The sequence below is a fragment of the Poecilia reticulata genome, chromosome 3 (assembly GCF_904066995.2).
Source record: "Poecilia reticulata chromosome 3, P_reticulata-male-v2, whole genome shotgun sequence".
NCBI lineage: Eukaryota > Metazoa > Chordata > Actinopteri > Cyprinodontiformes > Poeciliidae > Poecilia > Poecilia reticulata.
Window position 1 is genome coordinate 22,005,020 of NC_088832.1, and position 24,693 is coordinate 22,029,712.

General features: G+C 38.2%; 1 protein-coding gene across 1 annotated transcript in view; it reads left to right on the forward strand.

Annotated features, from left to right (window-relative positions):
• Nucleotides 1-19,413, forward strand: part of myom2b (myomesin 2b) — a 28,929-nt gene extending 9,516 nt beyond the window's left edge. The window contains exons 12-39 of the mRNA XM_008405863.2: nt 83-136; nt 228-355; nt 649-832; nt 928-1,102; nt 1,371-1,492; nt 1,610-1,797; nt 2,224-2,350; nt 2,484-2,662; nt 3,873-3,987; nt 4,390-4,552; nt 4,667-4,773; nt 5,637-5,681; nt 5,972-6,108; nt 6,334-6,478; nt 7,477-7,539; nt 7,788-7,855; nt 9,402-9,515; nt 10,390-10,477; nt 11,075-11,113; nt 11,926-12,031; nt 12,605-12,671; nt 13,615-13,711; nt 14,294-14,330; nt 16,157-16,179; nt 16,278-16,333; nt 16,405-16,494; nt 18,493-18,618; nt 18,873-19,413. Coding sequence (XP_008404085.1) covers nt 83-136; nt 228-355; nt 649-832; nt 928-1,102; nt 1,371-1,492; nt 1,610-1,797; nt 2,224-2,350; nt 2,484-2,662; nt 3,873-3,987; nt 4,390-4,552; nt 4,667-4,773; nt 5,637-5,681; nt 5,972-6,108; nt 6,334-6,478; nt 7,477-7,539; nt 7,788-7,855; nt 9,402-9,515; nt 10,390-10,477; nt 11,075-11,113; nt 11,926-12,031; nt 12,605-12,671; nt 13,615-13,711; nt 14,294-14,330; nt 16,157-16,179; nt 16,278-16,333; nt 16,405-16,494; nt 18,493-18,618; nt 18,873-19,082 — 3,053 coding nt within the window. The 3' untranslated portion in view covers nt 19,083-19,413. The remainder of the gene's footprint in view (nt 1-82; nt 137-227; nt 356-648; nt 833-927; nt 1,103-1,370; nt 1,493-1,609; nt 1,798-2,223; nt 2,351-2,483; nt 2,663-3,872; nt 3,988-4,389; nt 4,553-4,666; nt 4,774-5,636; nt 5,682-5,971; nt 6,109-6,333; nt 6,479-7,476; nt 7,540-7,787; nt 7,856-9,401; nt 9,516-10,389; nt 10,478-11,074; nt 11,114-11,925; nt 12,032-12,604; nt 12,672-13,614; nt 13,712-14,293; nt 14,331-16,156; nt 16,180-16,277; nt 16,334-16,404; nt 16,495-18,492; nt 18,619-18,872) is intronic.
• The last annotated feature ends 5,280 nt before the right edge of the window (nt 19,414-24,693 follow it).

A 24,693-nucleotide genomic window follows, 5' to 3' on the forward strand; every position in this document is an offset into this window, starting at 1 on the left:
GATTTACTCAGATTAGTTTTGAAAGTCCATGAGGAAACATTTGTTACTCTCAAACCAATATGTATCTTTATATGCCTTTCAGCCAAGAAGCTTGGAGGAAAATTGGAGATTGTGTCTTACCATGATGAAGAGGAAGGTGAAAGTTCATTCAAATTGTGCATATCCTTTACTTTTTTTTCATATTTGCCCTAATATTTACACACCTATTTGTTTGTATTTGTTTTAAGCTGAGGGAAAGCCCCCAGGTGCTCCATCTGGTGTTTATGCCTCTGAAACCGACAGGACATATGTAGTTTTGAGCTGGAAAGCCCCAGAATATTTCGGCAAGGCCCCCATGTGGTACTACATTGAAAAGGTAACACTAAATGTCATACTGCAAACAGTTTCTTTGGTACAACTCCGTTGAAAAAGAGTTTTTTTTCCACATGTACTGACCCATCAGGTTAGGCAAACAGTTCGGTGAATCTGGCTGAATTTATTGTGTCGGGGAATAATTAGCTCTGAAAGGTGGAAGAATTGTATAGAATTATAAAGAGGACAGGTTGCAACAATTATGAAGGGGAAAAAAAGCTACATTTCTTTTGGTTGGTTTTGGTAAAAAGCTCTCATTTCATTTTCTGGAAACTTTTACGTTTTGGGTCTTCACAGGCCATGGCCAACACTGAAGCCTGGCAGCGTGTTAATACTAAGGTTCCTATTCGATCTCCACGTTATGCTGTCTTTGACCTGGCAGAGGGAAAAGAATATAAGTTCAGAGTGTTGTCTGCCAACATCTATGGAACCAGCGAGCCGTCAAAACCAACAAGTCTCATTGAGACTCTGCAGCTTAAAGGTTTTTCTCAGCTTTTTCCATTTGCTAATACATAATATTAATTTAGTTTTTATGATTTATTCTGGCTTTTGCTTTGTTTTGTTGTTGTTTATAAGGTGTCCCATCGGCTCCTGGTCAGGTGATTGCTACAAGGGAAACAGATACCTCTGTGCTCATCCAATGGGCTCCTCCAAAGGAACCCAACAATCTGATTGGCTATTATATTGACCAGTGTGTGAAGGGGTCCAAAGACTGGACTTCAGCCAATCACAAACCTCATAGGAACACCAAGTATGTTTCAAACTAACTGCTGTGTTGCAGTTACAAGTGATTATAAATGTACCACAGTTGTGAGTCAATGAAGGCCTTGTGTGGAGTGGTAGCCTGTTGTGGCTGTGCTCCACTGTTTGCACATTTATATCTGGAACAGGTCCTAAAAGTGTAAAGGGGTTAAAAAGTAAATAGATTTATGTTTTCTTTGGAAATGATACCAACATTGTAAAAGCGTTTTATTATTATTTTTTCCTTACTTTTTTTTTTATTTTATTTTTTTTTGCAGATTTGTGGTTAGTGGCCTGAAAACTGGAGAAACGTATGTGTTCCGTGTCCAGGCGATCAATGAGTTGGGTCTGAGTGATGAATCCCAGGAATCTGCACCTCTGACTGTCAGAGCTGCACTTAGTCAGTAAAGCTATATTCAGTCTCTAACGCTGATAAAAATATAAAGATTTCCTCAATAATTATGCATGAAAGATGAACAAGGTAAAATTATGACCAATCCTTGCGATTGTTTTGTAGCAAACCCATCTTCCCCATATGACGTTGCACTGCTTAACTGTGATGGCCGTTCAATGGTTCTGAACTGGAAGAAGCCTCTCCACTCTGGAGGTGCTGAGATCAAGGAGTATTATGTGGATAAAAGACGCAGTGGAACCAGCATGTGGAGGGAGGTTCATATTCCACCAGTCCCAGAGAGACTTTATAAGGTACCAAAAAAATCTCTCAATGTTTATTAGATACTAAACAATGGCCAATTAGCAAAATTAACTCAATATCACTGTTTTGTGGCTTCCAACAAAAACAAATTTTTTTTGATGTTTGCCAACTTTCCAGCTTCTGCACCAACAGTGTCCAAGCTTAAGTTAAAATCTTTTGTGTGCTACTGAGTTTTTGTTTTGTGATGTTTTTCCCTGCTTAGGAATAACATAATGCATACTGTCTTAATAAAGCATCTGAGAAAGTCAGATTTTTGTAGAAAAGAGATCTGCATATCTTCAACATGAAAAGGGCCCCAAACTTTATCTCAAATTAGTTCTTCAATGTGGAACTGCAGAAATGGCTCATGTAGATCTCAAAAACTCAGTGTTTGTTGTGCCACTTGAACATTAACTACTAAAACATTTTACTGGCAGGTGGAGGGCTTGACCGAGGGAGCAGTCTATCAGTTCCATGTCTATGCAGCCAACCTGGCTGGACTTGGACCAGCTTCAAAACATTCAGATGACTTCAAGTGTGTGGCCTTGACTATGCCAGAGCCTGGTCAGTATATCTCACCTTCTATCTGACATGGTCCTGAAGAAGCTCTGAAAAAAAAACAAATAAATGTCTTCATAATTTAATCATGCTAAGGCTGTATTGTAAATTGTTCTTCTCCTTGTCAATGTGTGTTTAGGCCCTGCTTACGACCTGACGTTTTGTGAAGTGAGAGATAATTCATTGGTGGTTGAGTGGCAAAAGCCTATCTATTCTGGTTCTGGACCAATCACAGGCTATCATGTTGAGTACGCAAAGAAGGGAACCTGTGAGTGGAAGACAGCCAATGACAAAGCCGTCAGTCACCTCTTCCTTAAGGTAAGGGAATCTTTAAATGCATGTTCTTTTTAATGGCTGCATAAATGTCGATTAATATCATAACCTAACAAAGCAAAGTCTCTTTATAGCAGTTCAGTAGCTAAAAACTGTATAATACTGACATCTAGTGGATGTAGTGTGACTACCAGACCTAAGTGTGGAGCGTGATTCTAAAATGGGAAGATATTTGCTAAAATGTAAACACAAGTGAGTGATTTAACCTTTATGAGATGGAGGAAATTCCATAAGTAGTCACTATGACTTATTTAAATGACCGTAATTTAATATTAAATATGTAAAATGCAGCTGGAAAATGTAGTGGAATCAGTCTGCATGATCAGGTTAAATAACTAAAGAATAGAAAATGTAAATGCAAGTAGATACAGTAAATGTTAAGCTTATTTAATTTTGTAAACATAAATGCCAAATATTAAATAAAAAGTATTTTTTTAGAATTATTTCCAAACCATTTAACCTCCTTGATTGCTTCCCTGCCATCATGTCAGTGAAAGACTAATGAGGTTACATAATACTAATTTAAACATAGCAGCTTATTATTTTTATTGTTTTTATTTTTACTATTTTTTTATTTGTATTTTTAGCATGATTTTTGACTTGTGTATGGAAAGGTTAAAATTGACCCAAATAAATAAATACTGTGAAATTAGACAGTCTAATAGACAGTCTAGCTTATTTGAGGAGAAAACATTTCAGGAGGATAGTGATGAACTGAAACAAAGTGCAACGCTATCCCACAGATTGATAAATCAAAAGAAATTGTGTTAATCATGTTTAAAATGTCACCCAATGTTTTCCAGACTATTTTGCTAAATCACAACAGCCACCATCTGTATGACACTAATTACTAAAAACTACAGGGGTTAACAAGCTGTTGTAATAAGCCAGTCTGAAAGAAACGTTTTGTGCATTGTTACTATAGGAAGACTTGCATTTTGTCCCTCCTAATTTAAAATACCTTTTTGTCAGCAAATTGAAATTGAACACATTTCCTGAAAACAAATAATGAGAAATCTGTACTTAGTTTTAAATGAGTTGTTTTCATCTTCACTTCCTACTTAAAACAGGTTTTTAATTGTTTGCAAAGTATTGCAAGCTGTATATTTATTTTTAGGATTCCATTATAGGTTTGAAATTTGTTGCTGTGTTCTTCCTTTCAGAACTATGGTTTTATTGTGCCTGTATTTTCTAGGTAACAGGCCTGGAGGTTGGCGCGTGCTATGTGTTCAGAGTTCGTGCAGTCAACGCTGCAGGTGTGGGTATGGCTTCAATGCCCTCTGATCCTGTCATTGCGAAGGCAGTGGAAGGTAACAAACCAAGAGAAAAAGGTCGTGATTCAATTTTAAAATCCTGTGGGCGTATTTTAAAAATAATTTTTTACCAATTTACAAGTTCTGACAATAAAAATACTGCTGAAAATGTACGGTGGATTTCCACGATAGGGTTTAGAAAAATGTCAAATGTTTAAAAAGCGCACAGTAGAAAACTTTATGATGACTTCTTCTTTGCTTGTATTTGGAGCGATGACATCACAAGGGGCACAATATTTACACATCAGTAAACTGTGATATATACATATTCCTCTACAGGTAGCAATCTACATTTTGCAGGAATAGCTGTTAGAGCAATTAAAAACCTCACAGACGCAGAATCTGATGAGATTCCCGTAGCGTCTTAATGAAGAAAATTTTCATTTCTATTGTTGAAAGGTTCCCAGGAAGTCTCCTGCTCGGTGGACGAGAAATCCGGTGACATTGTTCTGTCCTTTGAGTCCTGCCAAATGAATGAGGACTCGCAGTTTATCTGGAAAAAAGACTACAAAGAAATCACAGATTTCTCCAAAGGAGTGGTGATTAAAACTGAAGGCAGCCAGTAAGATCACAGACCCGCACAAGCACGGTTCCACGGCTTAGATTTCACCTCTCATGTTCAACGTCTTCATTTACAGCACGGGTGCCTTTGTCTTTTCCCTTCCCTTTGTCACAGATCTAAGCTGATCTTTAAGAACCCAGATAAGGAAGATGCTGGAACATACTCTGTTTCTGTAACCAGCACAAGCGGAGTTTCATCCAGTTACACAATCTCAACTGAAGGTACTGATTTAATCATTATTGTGCCAGCAAGGCTCTGGTGTGTCAACACTGGACCAAATCCTGTTTAAAATGCATTTTTTTAAAACAGGAAAGGGAATACACAAAATTTGCGTTTAAATTAGTTTTTCAGACTCAAAATCCTTTGCTTTACACACAAATAAGTCATTGGTTTTGTCTGTATGTTAGTTACTTCTTAAACCACTTTATTTATTTTTCTTTTTGCTTTTAGTCAAAATATTGCATGAAAATATCAGAATCATAAAAATTTGAAAAGATGTGTGTTTCTGCTCAGAACGATAAATCAAAAAGTAAAGACTGGCGGAAAATAAAAAAAAAATAAATCAAAAGGAAGTGCGTATCGAAGAACTGAGGCGCTGTGTAGGATGTAGCTAAGATGAAAGCAATGAGATTGTACTTAGGGATGATTTCACTGGCATGTAGGCAATGAAAAATTTCATTACTCCTCTGATGAATACCATCTGAGCACACTTCTCCAAGCCTTAGGCAGAGTGTGCATTTTATTGCCACATTTTCACTGCAAAAGACCTTCTGTCAAAAGTTTTGCTGTATTTTTCCCTCTATTGCACCATTATCCTACTCGGCTGTAATGTGTTATTCAGTGCACCTTCCACTGATTCTCTCCCATTTGGTCCACGGATATTTCACCGTAAGGCTGAATAGAGTTTTGATCTTTTTGAGTACGGCCTGAGTAACTTCCCATGTAACGCACACAGACTAAATTCAGCGATGAGTTAGCCTCTTAATGTCTCCTAATATTTCAGCTTTCCCCCTGTTAATTGAAACAGATTGCTTGTTTGTTTTTTGTGGCATCATAAAAGTAATAAACTGCCTTTCTTTTTCAGAGTTGGAAAAGATGCTGGCGCTCAGTTATGATATCAGGCACCCAAGTACGTATTTTCAATAATCTCTTTTTTTTGTGTCTCTTTTAATATATCCTCTCTGGCTTCTGCTTTCCATCTGCCTCACCCACTTCCTCCATTTCTTTTTCTCCCTGTCTCCTTGTTATATTTGCTTTCTTCCAATTGCTTTGAAGCTTTCTCATTTCTTCATTATTTTAGGGGCGCATTTCTCATTTTATTTGATCCATAAAAAAACTCTTACCTGCTTTTGCATCACCTGCCTGACTCTGTCCTCTTCTTCACTCTCCTTTCCTTTTCTCCTCTATCCTCTCCCCAAGTCATCCCACTGAAGTCTGAGTTGGCCTATAAGATTTTGGAGAGAGGCAGAATGAGATTTTGGCTGCAGGCTGAAGAGATTTCCTCCAAAGTCACCTACAAATTCTTTGCAAATAACAAGGAACTATCAGGAGCTGATGTAAGAGACACTCTGCTTTTACAAAATGAAAAGGATAGAAAAGATGGAAAAATGTACTGTCTGGCTTCAAGGTGAACAGCGTCAATGTCTAACAGCCCCGTACTGTCTCGAGTGTTGGTTTGTTGCAACATGAAAGGCTTAATCAAAGCCAAAATATATATATTCACAAAGTCTGTCATCAACCATGTGTGGCTTCTCTTACAATACAGCTGTGTTTTTCTGCAGCCTAATAAGATGGGACACGACGTTTCTACAGGTATCATCGAGTTCATCATGGACCATTTCACAGAGGAGAATGAAGGGACATTTACCTGCCAGATTACAGATGGTGGCGGCAAAGCACAAAGCTCACTGGTTCTGATTGGAGATGGTAAGCAAGGCTGATCTCACCGCCACATCACTATTTCTAATGGAAAGGGATGAATCTACCACTGGAAGAATGCTTAGCAAATGACAGGTGGTAGGAACCAAAGTGACTTAGCCCAAATGACTACAGTCTATTTAAACATTGGTGAATACTGCTAAATATACATTTGTGCAGCAGGTAGTCCTTGACAGTCTCCACAATGAGTGTAAGCCACTTTGCTAAAAAAAAAGCTGGCTGTGCAGCGTTGCATACAGCATAGTAAACAGTTTTATGTATTTTCCATCCACCCAGTGCCATTTTATAGCATATAATCAACTTGAAATTGGTCTCTGTCTCTTTAAGAAGCTCCTGCTTTAACACTTTGCCTTTAGCATGTCATCACAACAATGCTTCTTATTATGCTGTCTGCGACTGTCAGGAGCGTTGCACTGAGAAGTACTTTTTATGTAAAGAGCAACAGGTGTTTTCTAATTGCCGCTCCGTCTAGTCTGAACAGCATCAGAAGCGCTACATGTGCTTCATGCTTGTCTCTGCTGACAAACTTTATAGAGAATTTGGTTTCATTTTTCAGCAAGACTTCTTCCCCGTCCTCAGTGTAAAAAAGTAAAAAATACAGTTTCCTGAACCCAGACTAACCACCTCCATTCAATGCTTTTTTTTAATAATTAATGTACCAGGAGTGTCTGACCAGTTGTGGAATATATATGATACAGTAAAAGATAATATTTCTCAGTAGAGTGACATGGTTTCCTCGATTGCAAACTATCATCATCAAAAACTCCAGAACACGTCCATCACCATGTTTATCAATTATTATACGTCGGTTTCACATTGTCAGTTAAATTACTCAAATTTGAAAACGTTTCAGTGATATTGTTCCACATGTATGGCGTATCTATGTGTAAGAGATATTTCTCAAAAGTAATTGCAGTGATAGCAGGTAACGGCATTATTTTGATCCTTTAATACATTTCATTGTATGTACATTTCTGCGCCCACAGCTTTCAAGGCTGCTTTGGCTGAGGCTGACTTCCAGAGAAGGGAGTACATTAGAGTGAAAGAGGGTAAGAAAAAAGGAATATCATCTTTTTTTTTTTTTAGCTTTGTATTTCATAGCTTTTTGCCACTTTTTCATGTTATATGAGAGCAGGTAAGTGAAAATGAATGTAACACAAAGGATAGAAGTGAACTGCCTCTTTAAGTGGCTGAACTACTTAAACTCAAAGTAAAGAAAAAATATAATTTTGTCTAAAAATATGCTTCTGCAGGATGCAGATTTTTGTAAGGTTGATCTTATTTTTGTCCACCACAGGCCCCCACTTCAGTGAGTTTCTTTCACTTCAGGTTGGAGATGATTGCTCTGTAACTTTGGTCTGCAAGGTAAACAGAAAAGCTCTCAATAATTACTCAATATTTCCACTCAAAACAAATGGGCAGCTTCCCTGTGGTTAGCTGTTTGGCCATTCTGTGCAATGCAAGTTACAACAGTGTTTTGTAGAAAGAAGATGGACACAGGAAATAAGCACATATTGTGCTATAATTGGATACTGCAGCTGTGTTGGGAACAACTACAGGGCTGTGAAAAAGTATCTCCCCCCCCTAGCTCTTTTCCTCTATTACAGTTTTTTTCTTATTATCAAACTGATTTTAAAAGAACACAAAGATATGAGTAAATTCAGAAAGCAGTTTATATCAAATAACAGGTTGTTCCAAAAAAAAAAAAAAAACAGTACCCAAAAATTGTTCTGAAGTAGGAATAGCAATTCAACATATTTTTACTCAAATGAAACTAAGGAATAATATCATAGAGCAAAATAGCACTTCAGTACTATCGCCTCAAGTACTGAGTTACTGATCAGAGCATCTGATTTAATGACCAAACACTTGTTCTTGTACCAGGCACTGATGGTAAAAAGCACTGATGGTGTTTATTTTATTAAGAGTTAAAATAATATTTCTAAGTGTAGACAAGGTAAAACACGTAAACATTTGGAGCCTACTTAATATCTGCATGACTGACCCTAAAACAACCATTCCTGAAATGTCATGACATCATTTACATGCAGTGATTTCTATGAACTGATCTGATTCTAATCTGAAGAAAAAACAGGGTGTTGCTTATATTTAATTTCTTTCGCAAATTTCAAACTCCACAATTGTACATACATACTCAAGACAGTATACATACCCAATTAGAAAATATTTACATTTATTTTAAAAGCAACATATACTGCCCAAATCCTTTTAATCCTCAGCTTCACTGATCATGACTAGCTTAAGTCGGTGGGCTGCCTGTGCCGACATGAAAAGGATTTCTTTGACAGCAGCTACCGGACTGAAAAGCAGCCTGCGCTGTAGAAACCTGAAAGAAGCTCAGCATATCTCTTAGAAAGAGGATCATGGTGCAGATTTATTCGATTCCGAATTGTCTATTTGAATTCTCTAAGATAGTGAGTTGAAGTTTATCGATTTAAATTCTTGATAAGTTATGAGTGGCTGAATCAATGCTGAAAAAAAATGTTTTGAACTTCAATCGTTTGCATTATTTATAAATATATTTTTGCATCCCTGCGATATGTTTCATCAAAAACTAGTCGCCAGAAATTAGACGTGTGGTTCTCAAAAAAAAAAAAGAATATGTTTGAGACTATCTTTGAATGAAGAATAGAATATAACTGATATTTTGTGGGGATAAAAACACAAAATGCAACACTGACTTGACAGATGTTAATGTTTTAATGAGTTACTTAGCAAATAAATCCAAATGGCATAAACTGATTCCAATTAAGGCAAATGACACATCTAAAAAATCTTTCAGGTTGCATCAACAAATTTGAAGCTGTGTTTAAGGAAATTCACAAGACCAAAAATATCTTTTTTGCCATTGGATGAATGTTTAACAAATTTAATGTGACTTTTTTTGTAGGTTGCTAATCTAAAGAAGGAATCCGAGTTCCACTGGTATAAGGACGATGCAGAGGTTATCCCCGATGTGAAGCCTGACCTGAGCTCAGGAATCTGCAAACTGCCAATTAAAGAGGTGAGAAGAAGAAAAAAGTGTTTCTTTTAGTGTCCTGCTTATTTAAATTTAAGTGAACTGTAGTTATCTAAATAGATGTCCATGAGTTTGTGAAAGTTTGAGCTGGATTATATAAATATGGACATGGTGAAATAAATGAGTCTGCAAAATCAGACAGTATAGATATAGTCTCTATTTATTGATCAGTAAGCCAAAATTGTGGAAAACTATGTATACTCTAAAGCAGTAGTCCCCAACCTACGGCCCGCGGGCCGGATCCAGCCCGCCTCCACATTTGGCGGGCTCCCCTGAACAATACCAAAGAGCATTCAGATTTTTTTTCATATATTGTATTTTCCGGTTTATATGTGGATTTTTCTTCAACCACCAGGGGGCTCTTTAGCAGGAAGTGTGTCCTGTAAACTGTGGAGGGTTTTGGACTTTTAGGGAACTGCTTGACTTTTATGTTATTTAATCAGTACGGTTGTTTGCTAGCGGTAGAGAAGAAGAACACACGTGTTTGTTATGAACGCCGCATTCCAGGTCGAGTTCGCATTCCAGGTCGAGTTCTTCGAAGCAATGCCTGTAAGTAGCAGCTTATACTTCAAAACGAGCTTTTATGTTAACATATGAGGAATTCATATGTTAAAGTTACTTTCCCTCAATGGAATATATACTAGTCAGTCCCAGTGACTGTTTCACTAACGGTTTTTGCCCATGTGCTTTCTGGGTAAAAGTAAAAGTTATGTGGCCCTCACAGGAAAAAGTTTGGGGACCACTGCTCTAAAGCCATAAGTACTTACAAAATACAGGAATACATTTTACAGTATGAATATGATATACTATCAAACCTGTGCAAACTAAACTTACTCCATGTTTTTATTTTCTCTTCTAGTTCTCACTGAAAACAACAGGAGTGTACAAGGCCACCATCAGTGATGACAGAGGAAAAGATATGAGCCAAATTGACATCTCTGGAAAAAGTATGGAAATGTTTAGGTTTCATTCTATCCTAAATTTGCACAGTAATTATTGCAAATAAATAGGTCTACAGAAAGTACAACCCAGCAGATAGCTTGGAGGAAAACAAAACTTGGTGTTAAAACGCACACAAAAAAAAAAATCTTACTGAGCTGCCAGCTTCAAAAATCCAAATAATCTATTAGTAATTTTTTTCTGTTCAAGGTTATTTTAGATAAATTTAAGCTGCTGTTCTCTTGTTGTTCATGTTTTGGCTCCTGTTAGAATCTTACATACAGAGAGCTAGGCTTCTGTGAACCTACGATGATCCCTCACACCTCCTGTTTCAAATGTTATTCATTATTTATTGATGCTGCTGGGATGTTATGTTTTAATATGCAACACGAAGAGCCAAAGTACTCAGCTCCTTCACCTGCTGAAGGAAGGATGTATATTTTAGTGCTAATACTATGAAACTTGTAGCAGCTTTTTAACACACCGTTTCCTAAGGAACTGACATTTTCAGTTGAGTTTTTCAGGATCCTCAAGAGGGCAGCAATGTGTCTTTTTGCTGTCCCGTTTTGCCTTATTCCATGTTTGTGCATCTGCTTCTCTTTTAGCTTTTGACGAAGCCATAAACAAGCTGAGCCAACTGGCTGGTAGGTATCTGAACCTTGTTTACTCACAGATTACTCACCTCACAAGCGCACGTAAAAAGAAGTGGTAAACATCAGTTGGATCATTCGTCATGCTAAATTTACAGAAAACGGATAACAGATTAAGTAGATCCATCAGCAGTGAGATGTATTTTTTTCTGCTTTTAAATTCTGCACACTCCTGAAAACACATATGCTCACACTTATCGGCATGTTGCAGAAGTTGCCATGCAGGAAGCACTGGCCGTCATGTCGTCATGTGATGAAATCACTTTAAAATTCCTCTGCACTGTCACAGTGACACTGTAGAGGAGCATCTTACTCCTATTTTAAGCAACATTCACTTGACAGCTCTGCAACAACTGTTACAGCGGCGGTTGCAGAGGAGAGGAGGGTTCATTACTGTGATAATAGGAAACCATAGTGATGTGACCAGGTGGATGACACACTTGTCCACTTGTGAAGTGCAGCCAGCAAAGTTGCACACAGACATGGTGTAGTATGAAAGAGCCTTTATGCGTGTAATGGCTTTAAAAAAAAAAACAGGCGAATAAAACCTCTCATGGCTGCAGTGGTTCCCTCGATGCTGCATAGTCTGCTTCCATGAATGTGCCCCATGCCTCATTAGTGCAATTTCACTCTCTGAGCTGGACAAAGGTAAAACAGAAAAGGAAACACTTCAAGTTAATACAAATAACATTTTCTACATGACGGATAAATAGATGGCATGAATGATGTGACTTTCAAAGGCCACGCTGTTCAGCAGCTGTTGGTAAAACGTGATACTGATTACAAATCTGCACAACCACCTTTAGGAGCCAGCGCTGCAGAACTGGTCATTAAGTGCACTGCAACAGGCATTCAGCTTCAGTGCCACATGAAGTATTACACCTCCGAGATGAACATCAGCTGGTACCACAGGTGAGAAATTTGATTTGCAGAATTATTAACAATGCAAGGATCTGCAATAAGGCATGCCAGAGGTTCAAGGAAGAGAATAATGAAGCAGAATTTCATCAACACGCTGACGAGAAAGGTCGCGGTTTAGTTTTTCTCTCGAGTTAAACTGTTAGCAATGACAAGAAACGGCAAACCAAATAAATCTTTTCATTGCCCATTAGCAAAATCTTTCATTACTGTGGTTATTTCACAGGAATTTATTTTCCTGTTTTGTGACAGACATCACACCCCTATTATTTTTGAAAAACTGCAGAGCTCCCTGTGGTTAAAAGCATTGTGTTTTACCCCAGAGATTATAAAATGCAGAGAGAGAATTCTGCACAAAAGCAGTCAGAACCAAGTAGGACGTGAAAAGACAACTAATGGAAGTGCTGAAGATTAATGAAAATATGAAAAATAATAAGATTAACTTTTTACAGCATTCTGTTGTGAATCTGAAAAATTAAGACATGCTTTGGCCACTACATTTGAAGATGTATCTAAAAACGCTACACACATCTACACTAACTTATCCTCTCCACTCTTTGTGCTCAGTGAGCGTAAACTTACCCACAATGACAAGACTGTGATTGGAGGAACACCTGCTATGGCAACAATGGAGGTATGATTGTATCCTCTGCTGAGTCTCATGTAATTATAAGGCGGATCATATGTGGATAATTTTAGGACACTGATCACCACAGGAGGTTTCACTCACGTTAAAAGTCTTGAAAGAGCAAGAGACAGAAGGACACATGAAGGACCTTTACCATTTGCAGGTCCTTGTAAAAATGCTCTTTGTCTTTTCACATTTTCTCTTTTGATAAACCAACACGAAGCAGTGCTGTGAGGTGGAAGAAAAATTACTTGGTATTTTGATGTTTGTTACACAAAAAAAGTGAAAAGTAGAAAACTGGGACATGCATTTGTGTCCTATGTCTTCACTCTAATGCCTCTAAAAAATAATTTCCAACCCATTTCCTTTAGAACTCCATTTGTAAGTTTTTAAGACTTATTTGTAAGACTGAAGTATTGTTGTTCTGTATCCGTTCTGATTGAGTTTGAGCTGGCACAGAAGAATTAGCAAAGATTCAAGTTTCTAGATACGTAAAACTAGTAAGGAAATCTGCAACTGTACTATGTGAAACATAGCTTGACAGAGTGCTGATTCGGAGATGAAGAGGCTGCATACAAAAGCATGCCACACTTTTTAGACTTTTACTTCTAAAAAAAAAAAAGAAAAACTATATATTATTTTCCTTTCTTGTCACATTTATGCACTACTTTGTGTTGGTCTATCACTATGCACAACTTTGTGTTCATTGTGTGCATTAAAACACACATTTGTTGGTGTAACATGACAAAATGGGGAAAAGAAATTGAAAGGGGTTTGAATACTTTAACGAGGCAATGTAAATGTTAAAAGTTAACAAAATCAGATTAACAAAGCTACAGCTTCCTCCTTTTTGTCAGTAAAGTCTAGAGCACTCTTGATGCTGTGAGGTTGTAACACCATGCAGATGAGACTGTTGATCACACTGTTGAGCAGATTACTTGATTCATAGGTAATTGAGCCCACGGAGAAGGATAAAGGAGCGTACTCCATTGTAATCACCAACTCCGAAAACTCCCATAAACGAACACTGGATCTCAGCGGTGAAGGTCAGTGTCTTCCCTCTTGCCTTTAATTTTTATCAGCTCAGTAGCCAAAACAATAAAAATAACACAATAACTTTATCAGCTCAGTAGCCAAAACAATAAAAATAACACAATAACTTTATGTGTATGCCTCATCATTTTGTATCCTTGAACTTTGAAGTCCCATTCCAATCAGATACAGGAACCCATGAGAACAATTTCAACCCCCCTCAGGACTCTAAACTCGCTGCGAAAAATGAAGAAAAGGTTGTTCTTTGCTCCTTCACACAGAATGGCAGCAGCTTAAATTCATGACATCTGCAATGCAATCCTATATGTTTACTCGCACTCTGTCTGACATCTGTCTTTCAAGGTTCTCATTATCTTCCTATACAGTTATATTTTGACAGATGCTGGACAAAAGTATTACTCCCATGTTGCGTTATTCCTCTCCTCCTGTCCTTACTCCTGCAGTTTAAAATGTAGTGCTGAGTGTTTTGATTTTATGAAGATGGATATTTTGCAGCATATTGCACTAAAATAATACTCAGGAGGCATCGATGTTGTGATCAGTGGCACTGACTGTCAGTTCTTGCTCTTTTGCAGCGTATGAGAAGGCGTATGCAGAGTTCCAGAAACTCAAGTAAGACGACGCACTTATGGCTGTTCTTTACTTTTGCCTTAATGTGTATATTTAGTAAGAGTTTCCTAACTTTGGCTTGCAAGTGTAGGGTTTCACATTCAAACTAATGAATTCCCCAGATGATTTACATTCAAACACAGAAAAACTCTGAAACAAGCTTTGATTTGTATTATTATTTTTTTTAATAGTTGAAATGCTGAGAGTTCACCTGTTACTTTCACTGAAACGTTTAATATGATTTACCTACTTGGCATAATATCTTCCATACATTTGCTAATTTACATTTTTGTTTCTGGATTCAATTTGTGAGTTGGACTATGAGGTAATGGTAAATGAAAGTGGATAGCAAAACTGAGCTTTCACTTATACAGCTTTCTTCTTAAATAGAGGCCTTTCAAAATGCCTTGTAGAAGTACCACGACCCTGAGTATATGTATTTATTGTGCATAAATCTAAACATTTATTATTTTATGACAATGCTTTTAGGATACCTTCGTTGCATCTATTTTCCATTTGTCCGTCCATTCTTCCTGTGGGTCATTTAGCTTCTTAAACAATCTCTAAGCCTAAGTTCAACCACCCAGTGGAAGAAACGCTTGTGGACAAGTTTCATCTGGGAACTCAGTCTTTTGGTCACGATTCAGTGAGACAAGCCAGTAAATCAAGAGCTTCACTTAACAACTCAGATCTTTCTCCTCCATCACAAACAGGAGCAGCACCCTAATTAGTGATTTATATCACCTGCACCTGATATTTGGAGGCATTGACTCTGATGCCGGATGCCTCATACTTGCGTTTGAATTGCGTATGAATACTTTGAATAGAGTATGTTGTGGTTTGAAGGAAACAAAAACCATGAGGTTCCCAAATTAGGCACCTTCTTCTTCACAAATACACCTTAATAAGATGCTGTCCATGAACTGATGCATTGACAAGGATAATGCATAACATTCTGTCCAGAAATAGCAGTCCACCCCTGAAACAATACAGCATAATATATTCATGACCTGTAAAAAAAATCATCTGAACAAGACTTACTTATCATTTAAACATAGGAAACTAAAACTACTATTACTACTACTGATATTAATATATGAAATAAAAATAGTAATACATTTGTGATTTGGAAAAGTTCACCCCCTTTCTGGGAATTGGTTCAGTCTTATACCGTTTTTGCCAAAATAAGAATCAAGAGTATAAATAGAAGCAATCTAATTTGGCCACACAAACACACATTTCTGAACATCCACTAGAAAAAGAATAAGTGAGAAAAAATGAAAAACCCAAGCACTCCCCTGCATGCAGAGCATAGACCATCCACATCCTCTGTCTAATTAACATTCAGAGAGAGACATTAAAGCACAAGATTTTACAAACACATTGAAACAAGTGACACCCTGCTGCCCTTTTGATTGAGTATCAACACGCCAAGAGGAGAAAAGAGTTCCTCTTGCCATCTGGTCCGTTCGCTGACCTCTGGTCCCGCCATGCTGCTCAGACAGCCCCAATACCAAACATATCTTTTTTTTTCTTTTTTTTTCCAAGTGAAAAAAAAAGAAATCCTCTAAACAGTGTAATAGGATTTGGCAGCGCACCCAGAGTTCCTTCTGACAAACCATCTGACCACTGCGAGTTAATCAGAAATAGAAAAGATCGTGTCTGACTCCAAAACAGAAGCAGAAATGGAGACACAAACACTTGGTGGTTATATTTTCATGTTATTTTGCTACATCAAAATAATATATATATATTTTTTTTTAGAATGGTTTGCATTTTAGAAATGTTTTTTCCTTTTAAAAAAATAACCAACTTTATTTGTATTCCAGGGCTGAGGCATATGCTGAAAAGAGTGAGTTTAACCCTCTTACTGCTGCTGCTGCTGATTTTTAATTCAGTTCTTTTGCACTTATAAAATAGAGTGATGATGTTAATAATGATATATTTCAGACCGTGGTAAGGTTGTGGGAGGTCTGCCTGACGTTGTCACCATTATGGAAAAGAAGGTGGGTGTTATGCGTTTAGACGCTGCATGTACACTTTTCAATCTAATGCATCACCTCTTTTCCTTGAACAGACCCTGAGTTTAACATGTACGGTTTGCGGAGACCCCAAACCTCAAGTATCATGGCTGAAGAACGGCACAGAAGTTGAACCTGATGACCAGGTAAATTACCTGATACTCAACAAACAAAAATATCTAATTATGCTTCACAGCTTGACTTTAATTTAGTGTGCTTGACTGAAGCACTTAATGAAATACTCTGTGTAAGCCCAGTCAACCACCACTTGTGCTTTTATCTGACTCCTAAAAGCCAAATAATGCACTGTTGTGCAACACGGATTAGCGACGTTATTTGGCTTGTGTAATTTTTAATAGTTATAATGAATAATTTATTATTGACAAATTATTCATAAAGTTAGAAATTATTTTAGTTAAACTAACAAGTCTGGGCCCAACCTGATTATTAGGAATCATTATCCAAACAACATTCAGTCTCTTGTCAGGTGCTGTTCTAAAAATGCCACCCTAAGGTGGAGGCATTACAGAGCAGTGGGTGAAGGGTTGAACACACACACACACACACACACACACACACACACACACACACACACAAAGTAAGCACAAGCAACTTCTCTCTGAAATATGAGAACAAAACAAAACAATAGTTTCACCTTAGCCTGGTGAAAACCAGCCCCGTGTTCTATGCATTGCTTTGTCCAGAGGGTCTGGGACCCTCAGTTATTGAGAAGTGATTGCTTGCTGGAGGTACAGACTCTTTTGAAGTTTTAAAAGAATGGATCCGATTTTATCCAATCACTAAGGTTTGGCCGTGACATTAGTAATGCACTAACTCGACAAAACTTACCGGAAATTGCGTTCAGTGCAAACGACCTGTGTGGAGTAGGATCACGACATCTTTGCCAGCAATAAGAGGTCGTATGCCTTCCTCTAGTTCTGCCTTTAGTTGTTCAACATTTAGAATATTTAGCCTTCTTTCACTTCCTCCACTGCCATTACCAAGCTAAAACTCTACGCAGGCAGAGTAAGTTTCAAAAACAGCGCAGAAAATCAACATCGTTATTCATAACTCCTCCCTCTGTTTGCTGACTGAACCTGTTGAAATTCAACCGGAGAAACTCGGCTCAACGGGAGAAATTCCAGATGCCACAGATCAGCTAAATGCTACTCACTTCCCATTTTTAAGATCTGCGATTAAAGACTTTTTGCCATCAGAAAAGAATCCTTTAAAATTGTCTGTTTTGAAATGAAAGCCTAATTGTGATTTTTTTTTCTTATGCTTCATGCTTTAAGTATTTTAGCTATTAGTTCTAAAATTTGATATATTGTTGTTTATCTAAATGCTGTAGCTGGATGCATTTTCGATACAAAGTATTTTAGTGGACTTTAGGGTTAGGCCCATATTAAGAACAAAGTCCTTCATCAACAATATGAACTCCATCCACCATACTTTATAGCCATGCTTGCCAACCAATATAGGTCTATACAGTCTGTCCTGGGTTGGTATACTCTCTTTGAACAGCATCCTGCAGCTCTTGACAGCTTTGAAGATTTAAGTTTGAGCATCCGTAGTCCAGGAGGAATTCCTCTGCAAGTTTTTCCTTCTCTTTATTCATGCCCGCCCCTGCTAATAATCTGTCTATCACAAGAACTGCAATCCTTGGTGATATGTTTCTCAAATCCAAAGGGATGCCTCTCACGTAACTTGTTAGCTCTGATGGTGCAGAAGGTATTAAAATGGACAGAAAAACAAACAGACCTGTATGCAGAGGAAGAGAATATTACTGAGAACCTCAGAGCTAAATTAGAAGAAAAGCGTGAATAGAGGTGAAATGAGGTAATTAGTAAAACAGTGAAAATACAGAAATAATTCTTTTTATAGCACTTTGAAATGGCTCACTGCTGAAATATGCTGCACAAATACAATTTGATTTGATTTGATATAGTGTCCATCCATCTATCAGGAGTAGTAGAAAAGATACAAATTAAAGCTCATCATTGTGCTATTAGTTCAAAAGTAAGTAATGTTTAAATCTAATGTGAAATATTACCTATTCTGAGTGATAAATTATGCTTCTCGTTGTGAGCGACCCATCTCGCTGTTTGAACCTGTTTGTTTTTCTTGCCTTTTTTCTTTTGCAGTATGTGGTCTCTCTAGACCAGGGTAAGTTTGCTAGTCTGACGATCAAAGGTGTTTCCATGGAGGATTCTGGCAGATATACAATGATTGTCCAGAACAAATATGGAGGGGAATCTGTGGATATAGTGGTGAGTGTCTCTGCTGTAATGATTGGATTTATTCAAAGCTGTGGCATTTCTTCTACCATCTGTGACCATTTTAATGCCTGAATGTGATATATATACATATACAATCTCTGTTTAGCATTAATTCTTTGACAGAAACTCCAAAGACTAAAAACGACTGCTTTTTATTAGATTATGCTTAAAAGCTGTTTCCGTCTGACACTGTGGTTTCTGTTAGGAAGTGCATAAATTTAAAGGTTTTGCGCTCCTCTCTCCAGGTCAGTGTGTACCGCCATGGGGAGAAAATCCCTGAGGCAAAACCAACTCTGACCCCTAAAACGATCATCCCTCCTAAACTTCCCATCGAGATCCCTCAGCCCAAGACCCAGCCTGCCCCCTCTGCACCCAGTCCTGCCCCCTCCCCTGCTGCTCCAAAGGCAGCTCCGGGGAGAGGGGTGAAGAGCCCCACTCCTTCCCGGAGGAAATAAAAAGCATGAGAGCCACAAATGAGAAGGCAGCGTATTCACACGCCGCTGCACATATAGACCACAAATAGAAACTTTTATTGGTCTTATCTGGTATGGGATGGAGCTAAAGCATTAGCATTAAGAGGTCAGAAAACCCTGATGAGTAAAACAAGTCTTTTGACTGCAAAAGCATGTAAAACAATTTGTCTCTTTTAAAGGAGATTTTATGAAAACAACTAAAATATGGATAGATGAACAAAGAGGGATAAAGAATTTGTTCATATCTGGAAAAGTTATATTTGGAAACTGAAAGTAAATGAATTTAAATAAAGCTAGAAGTTCAAGAGTAAAATGTGTTTTATTGGCGTCGATCTTTCTACAGTTCAGTGACGTTCCATCTATACATCCAATCAAACAAAGTGGAAAACATCCATGGATATACACAGTTAAGTGCAAAATATTAATAGAGAAATTGTTTATGATGAATAAAACTCACATACCTCAAACGTATTAAACACCACATAAGAGAACATCTCATTTACTTCCACCAATTTTATTCCTGAAGAGTTTTCTGCAGAACATTTGACCTGTTACATTTTACAATGAAACAATCCAGAGTCTTTGTCAGGACTTTGCTATATTCTTACCCTATTTGTTGAATGACGCTCAGAAAGTTTTAAGTCTGCATCACTTCACTCTTCACGACCAAACCCTCACCGAATCCCATTTCATCTTTCCCTTTCAACAGCACCACTTGAGTTTTCTAATAATAAAACAATTATATTAATGCTTTTTTAAGTGTCTTTAACGACACACAAGGACGCTGTACATAACAAGTTAAAAGCAGAAACATTTGAAGCCACAAATGTTTGAGGGTTGTCACTCTTAGCCTCAGTAGACTGGATGGATTCTGTATTGATCACATGCAAGCTCTGCTACATGCAAAGCAGTGCTGTTCTTATAGTACAGGGCACATTGTCAAGCCATTGAGGTTATGCTGAACAGATGGGAAATCAATAAAGAGCATTTCCATGTGATTTTACTTTATAATGGAAGAAATATGAAAAAGGAGACAGATTCCAAATAATACTGGTTGCATTATGAGCAGAAACCACCAAGAAGAGGACAGTTGGTTCTTTCTTCAAACTGATTGAAGATGACTCTGTGAGTACTTCTGCCTGTGCTAGAAGCTTGAGACTGTGTCAAAATAAATTCATTATAAAACATTGATGGTAACTCAAATATAACCAAAAGCAAAGCTAAATCCAGTTCAATGACATGGTCAACAGTGTAGTCGACTAATTAAATGGTCAACACATCTGCATCCAAAGTGTGATGTTTGAATGCTTTTCTCCAGGTCTGAAGGGAAAAGGCCAAGAATCGCCTCCTAAATTATGATTCCATTGGTTTGATCTTCATACCGACAAATCAGATCATCCAACGCTACAATTCAACAATGAAGAGTTAAAAGTTTAGTGCTAGATTGTGTTAAGAAGATTTACAGTCCCAAGTCACTTAGCCTCAAAAGAAAGAAAAAATACTTGATTCAAAAGGGGGGAAAAAATGCTTCAACTTCAATTTCTGCTGTTTTACCTGAGACCTGACAGAGAGAGAAGCATCTTCTTTCTTTTATACTCTAAAAGTTATTTAATTTCAGAAAGAAGAAAAGTGGTGAAGGAGGAAAAATTAACAGATGTTGATTTTGAACTTCAAAGGAACCAATATTTTGTTTTACAATTCAGAACAAGGCAGATTTTGCCTATATCACATGATTGCAAAGAGCTTGATGGTATGTTAATCCAACAAGGGCACATGATAAATCCCCACACCACCATCAGAGACCCTTAGGCCATCCCCACACTCCCAGGCAACATGAAACTAGCTTAAGCCCTTTGGGCAGTAGAGGACAACACTGATCTCTCCAAGTCCAACTCCTTTACCCCACAGCGTCTGTATGTGTCTGTGGTAGTGCTAAATGTTGATATGGAAGCTGGTGCACATGTCTAAGGCACAGGTGTCAAACTCCAGTCCTGGAGGGCCGCTGCCCTGCAACTTTTAGATCTGCCTCTGCTGCGCCACACCTGAATAGAGTAATTAGGTCATTAGCAAGGCTCTGGAAAACGTATCTACACAAGAAGGAGGTAATTAAGCCATTTCATTCCAGTGTTCTGTACCTGTGGCAAATATAAAAACTGCAGGACAGCGGCCCTTGAGGACTGGAGTTTGACACCCCTGGTAAGGTCTATTAAAATTGGGGTTGTGGCTGGAGTGTACAAGACTCCACTGCTTGCTGACAGCATAGTGTTTCCAACCCCAAAGCCCTATGTGTCTATAATGCAATAAAAGTGAAGTTCAGGATGGGGTCAAAGTTGGCGGGTGGCCTCTGCTTGGTGTCCCACCCAAGGCCTCCAAAGCCCATCATCACACATTCCAAGACCCCACTAACTTGTTGTGTTGCATTATGTTAAGGATGAAGGTGTGGGAGCCATGGTGCTAGTCTTTTTGGGTTAGCTCCCCAACCCAACTGGCCTCCACTTGGTGGGACAAATGATTTTCATGACAAATGTAATTTTTTTTACATCTCTCTCTCTCTTCTAATGCTGATGTACAAATGGTAAATGGCCTTTTCTTAAGAGGCCTCCAAAGTGCTTTACCTAATATTCTTTCACCCATTCACATGCTGATTGTGACAAGTTACCACATTGTGGCCACAGCTGCCCTGTGGCTATCAGAGGCTGCTTTACACAGACACCACAGAGTCCTCTGACCACCGCCAGCAGGCGTAGTGGATGAAGTGTCTTGCACCAGTTCCAGGATGAGCTCCCACCACCGTCGCCACCACTGCCCCGGCGCAAAAGACAAGACGAGGATTAACAGGTTCTCAGCCACTGTCTCAAACAAAATTGCTGTGCGGTTGAAACAGAAGTAAGCTGGGTTGTAGGAAGCGGTCAGCAAACTTCCTCCTTCTGATTTTATGGCTGCAAATATATGCCAATGTCCTATTTAACACCACCACAGTGAGATGCTGAACGCGCCAAAAATCCGCTGCCAATGATGAACCATGCTGAGCTTCAGAGTGGGACTGACAGTGCGGCCACTAAAACCCGTCATAACCAAATTAATGTTAATTCTGCATTGCCTGCGTGCATTTTACTTTACAGTTAGAAACAGAAATCGCCTTCATTGTCACTCAGAGGGGACATTCGGGTGTAACAGCAGCCTCAGATATATACCGTAGATTCACACAAAAAGTCCAAGAAATGTTGTAAAAACAACCATGATTAACAATAACAACAAAAATAGTACTAGTGATATACTAAGATACACAATACTGTGCGGTCTTTAGTTAACATGAATTATGTGCCACCCTCATGGTCTTCACATAAACGGAGGCATTGACACAACATAAGTAGTCGGGTTTAGAGGACTTGTGCTGGAGAGCAGGAGGAGGTGATGGCAGCGCTGATGAAAGAGATAGTTGATGAGATTTGTGGTTCATTAAAGCTGATGAGAAGAGCAAACAGAGGGGAGAACAGGAGTAGGTAGAGGGTAAAGTGATTGTTTCTGTGTTTGCTGTTGCTAATAAAAGACAGAGATTACACTTTGCTCAGCCTGTTTACTCATTCTGTCAGAGGAGACGAGATTGAGAACAAGAGACAAGTTGGGTGAATAATGTCGGGATCGAAGGAGACGATTGCGAGGTTGAGGTTTATGGCGTTTAGTGTTACTTCTGCTGCCGAGTAGCTGATGTGTCTGCTCTGTCAGTATGAGACATGCCTTGGCGTGCTTGTTAACAACTTGAGAATGAGCTGAGAGGAAAGAGGGAGATTTGGTAAATTGGAAAGTTGTGATGGCATTTGTGGGGGGGGGGTTTTGTACCATTTATGTTCTTTGACCAGAAAACATAAGCACGTCTTAGCAAATGTGTGAAAGAAAAGCAGGCGGACCTTGAGAACTGAATGCAGACAGTACAGTGCTGTTGTGTGGTGGCGAAAGAGTTAGGAGGCGCAACAGAGGAAGACGGAAAACGGTGTTTGTTTGCAAGAGCTGGTGGGAGGGAAAGACACACAAGGATCTGAATCATTATGATGTTTTGCTGATCATCTGCTGTGAGATCTTTTCCCTGACTTTTTAATTATTTTCACATTTTTAATCAACATAATTGAGGCCAATCCACACGTTGCCATGGCAACAAACTTTTTAATTCACTGAAGTCGGGTAATGACCATGAAATACACATCCGGTTCATGAGAACATGCATGCATACAAACACACCAACGTAAACACACACACACACACACACGCACACTGTTTCTCGATTACGCTGCACACATGCATACCCACACACACATTCACTTATATACTGTAGATGAGTGTTATCTAAATGGAATAGCTAGCCAGTACTGATAGCATGAAATTGTGTTTCCAAATATAACACCGTGTCATTGGAGTGTGTGTGGGTCTGTGTGCGTGTTGTCTGTGTGTGTGTCACAAAACCAGACCACAGAATATATGTCTCACTAGAATTCACCACATGGGGGCACTATTGGAGCACAGATACACATTCAAACACACACTCATATACACACACGCACGCTTATAGACAGACAGGACTTTCCTAATTAAAGCTAGTCTGTTTAAACAATGAGATAAACGGGGGGCAGAAATATTTTGAGAGTGTGTACAATACCCACTGATGTTAGAATATCACTGTTATCTCCACACACACATACACTGGCACAAACTCAAACTCGCGTACATATAAGTTTTTGTTTTTTTGTATATCTCAACATGCATTGTGGGTGTGATGACAAGCAATCAAGTGTTGATATTCATACTTGTATATATATATTTTTTACCTCAACAAGAGAGAAGAATGAGGTACCTAATAACACAATAAGAAAGAGGAAAACCAGACAGAAGAAGCATTTTATCCTATAAAGTTGTGTTCTTATAATTTTTTTCCTCTTTTTTCTACATGGCATAAAAAGGGCACCAATAGGAGAGAGGCAGGAAGTAATGACCATGAAAGCGAATAGTTTGAACAGGCAGAAGCAGAGGAATCATTCTGGATTTTAAGACAACATGGCATTAAAATGTTTCAATAGTTGGATATTTTTTATATCATCCTTGCCACAATACAACACTACTGGTGGAAGTTTGCATTTATGTTGTAATATGTAGGATTTAGAGACATCTAGTGACAAAACGTGAAAATGTAACCAACCTGTATGTGAAGAGTCATATGGCAACCATTTAATTTACAATGGTCTAGTTTAATATTTAATCCATCAACATGCTGGTTCTCAAACAATAATCAATCAATTTTGACTTTGCAGACATCAACTATCTTCTGATAACATCCTAAAGGGTGCAATATAATCAGATACAATATAATCATGTATGTAATCTTTTATCTCTTAATTCATCTTTTTTTTTTTTCCAAAAAGAAGCAGGGAACATTTTACGATTCAGCAGGTAGATTTTTATTATAGCCACTGCAGCTGCATTGCTGTGCTTCCTTCGGTCATTCGTTACAGTTTTACAAAGAAATCAAAAGATGATGAAAATAATTGTGCAAGTTTAATAATAGTATTTTTCTGTAGGCATGTTATTTGTCAAAACCCATTTG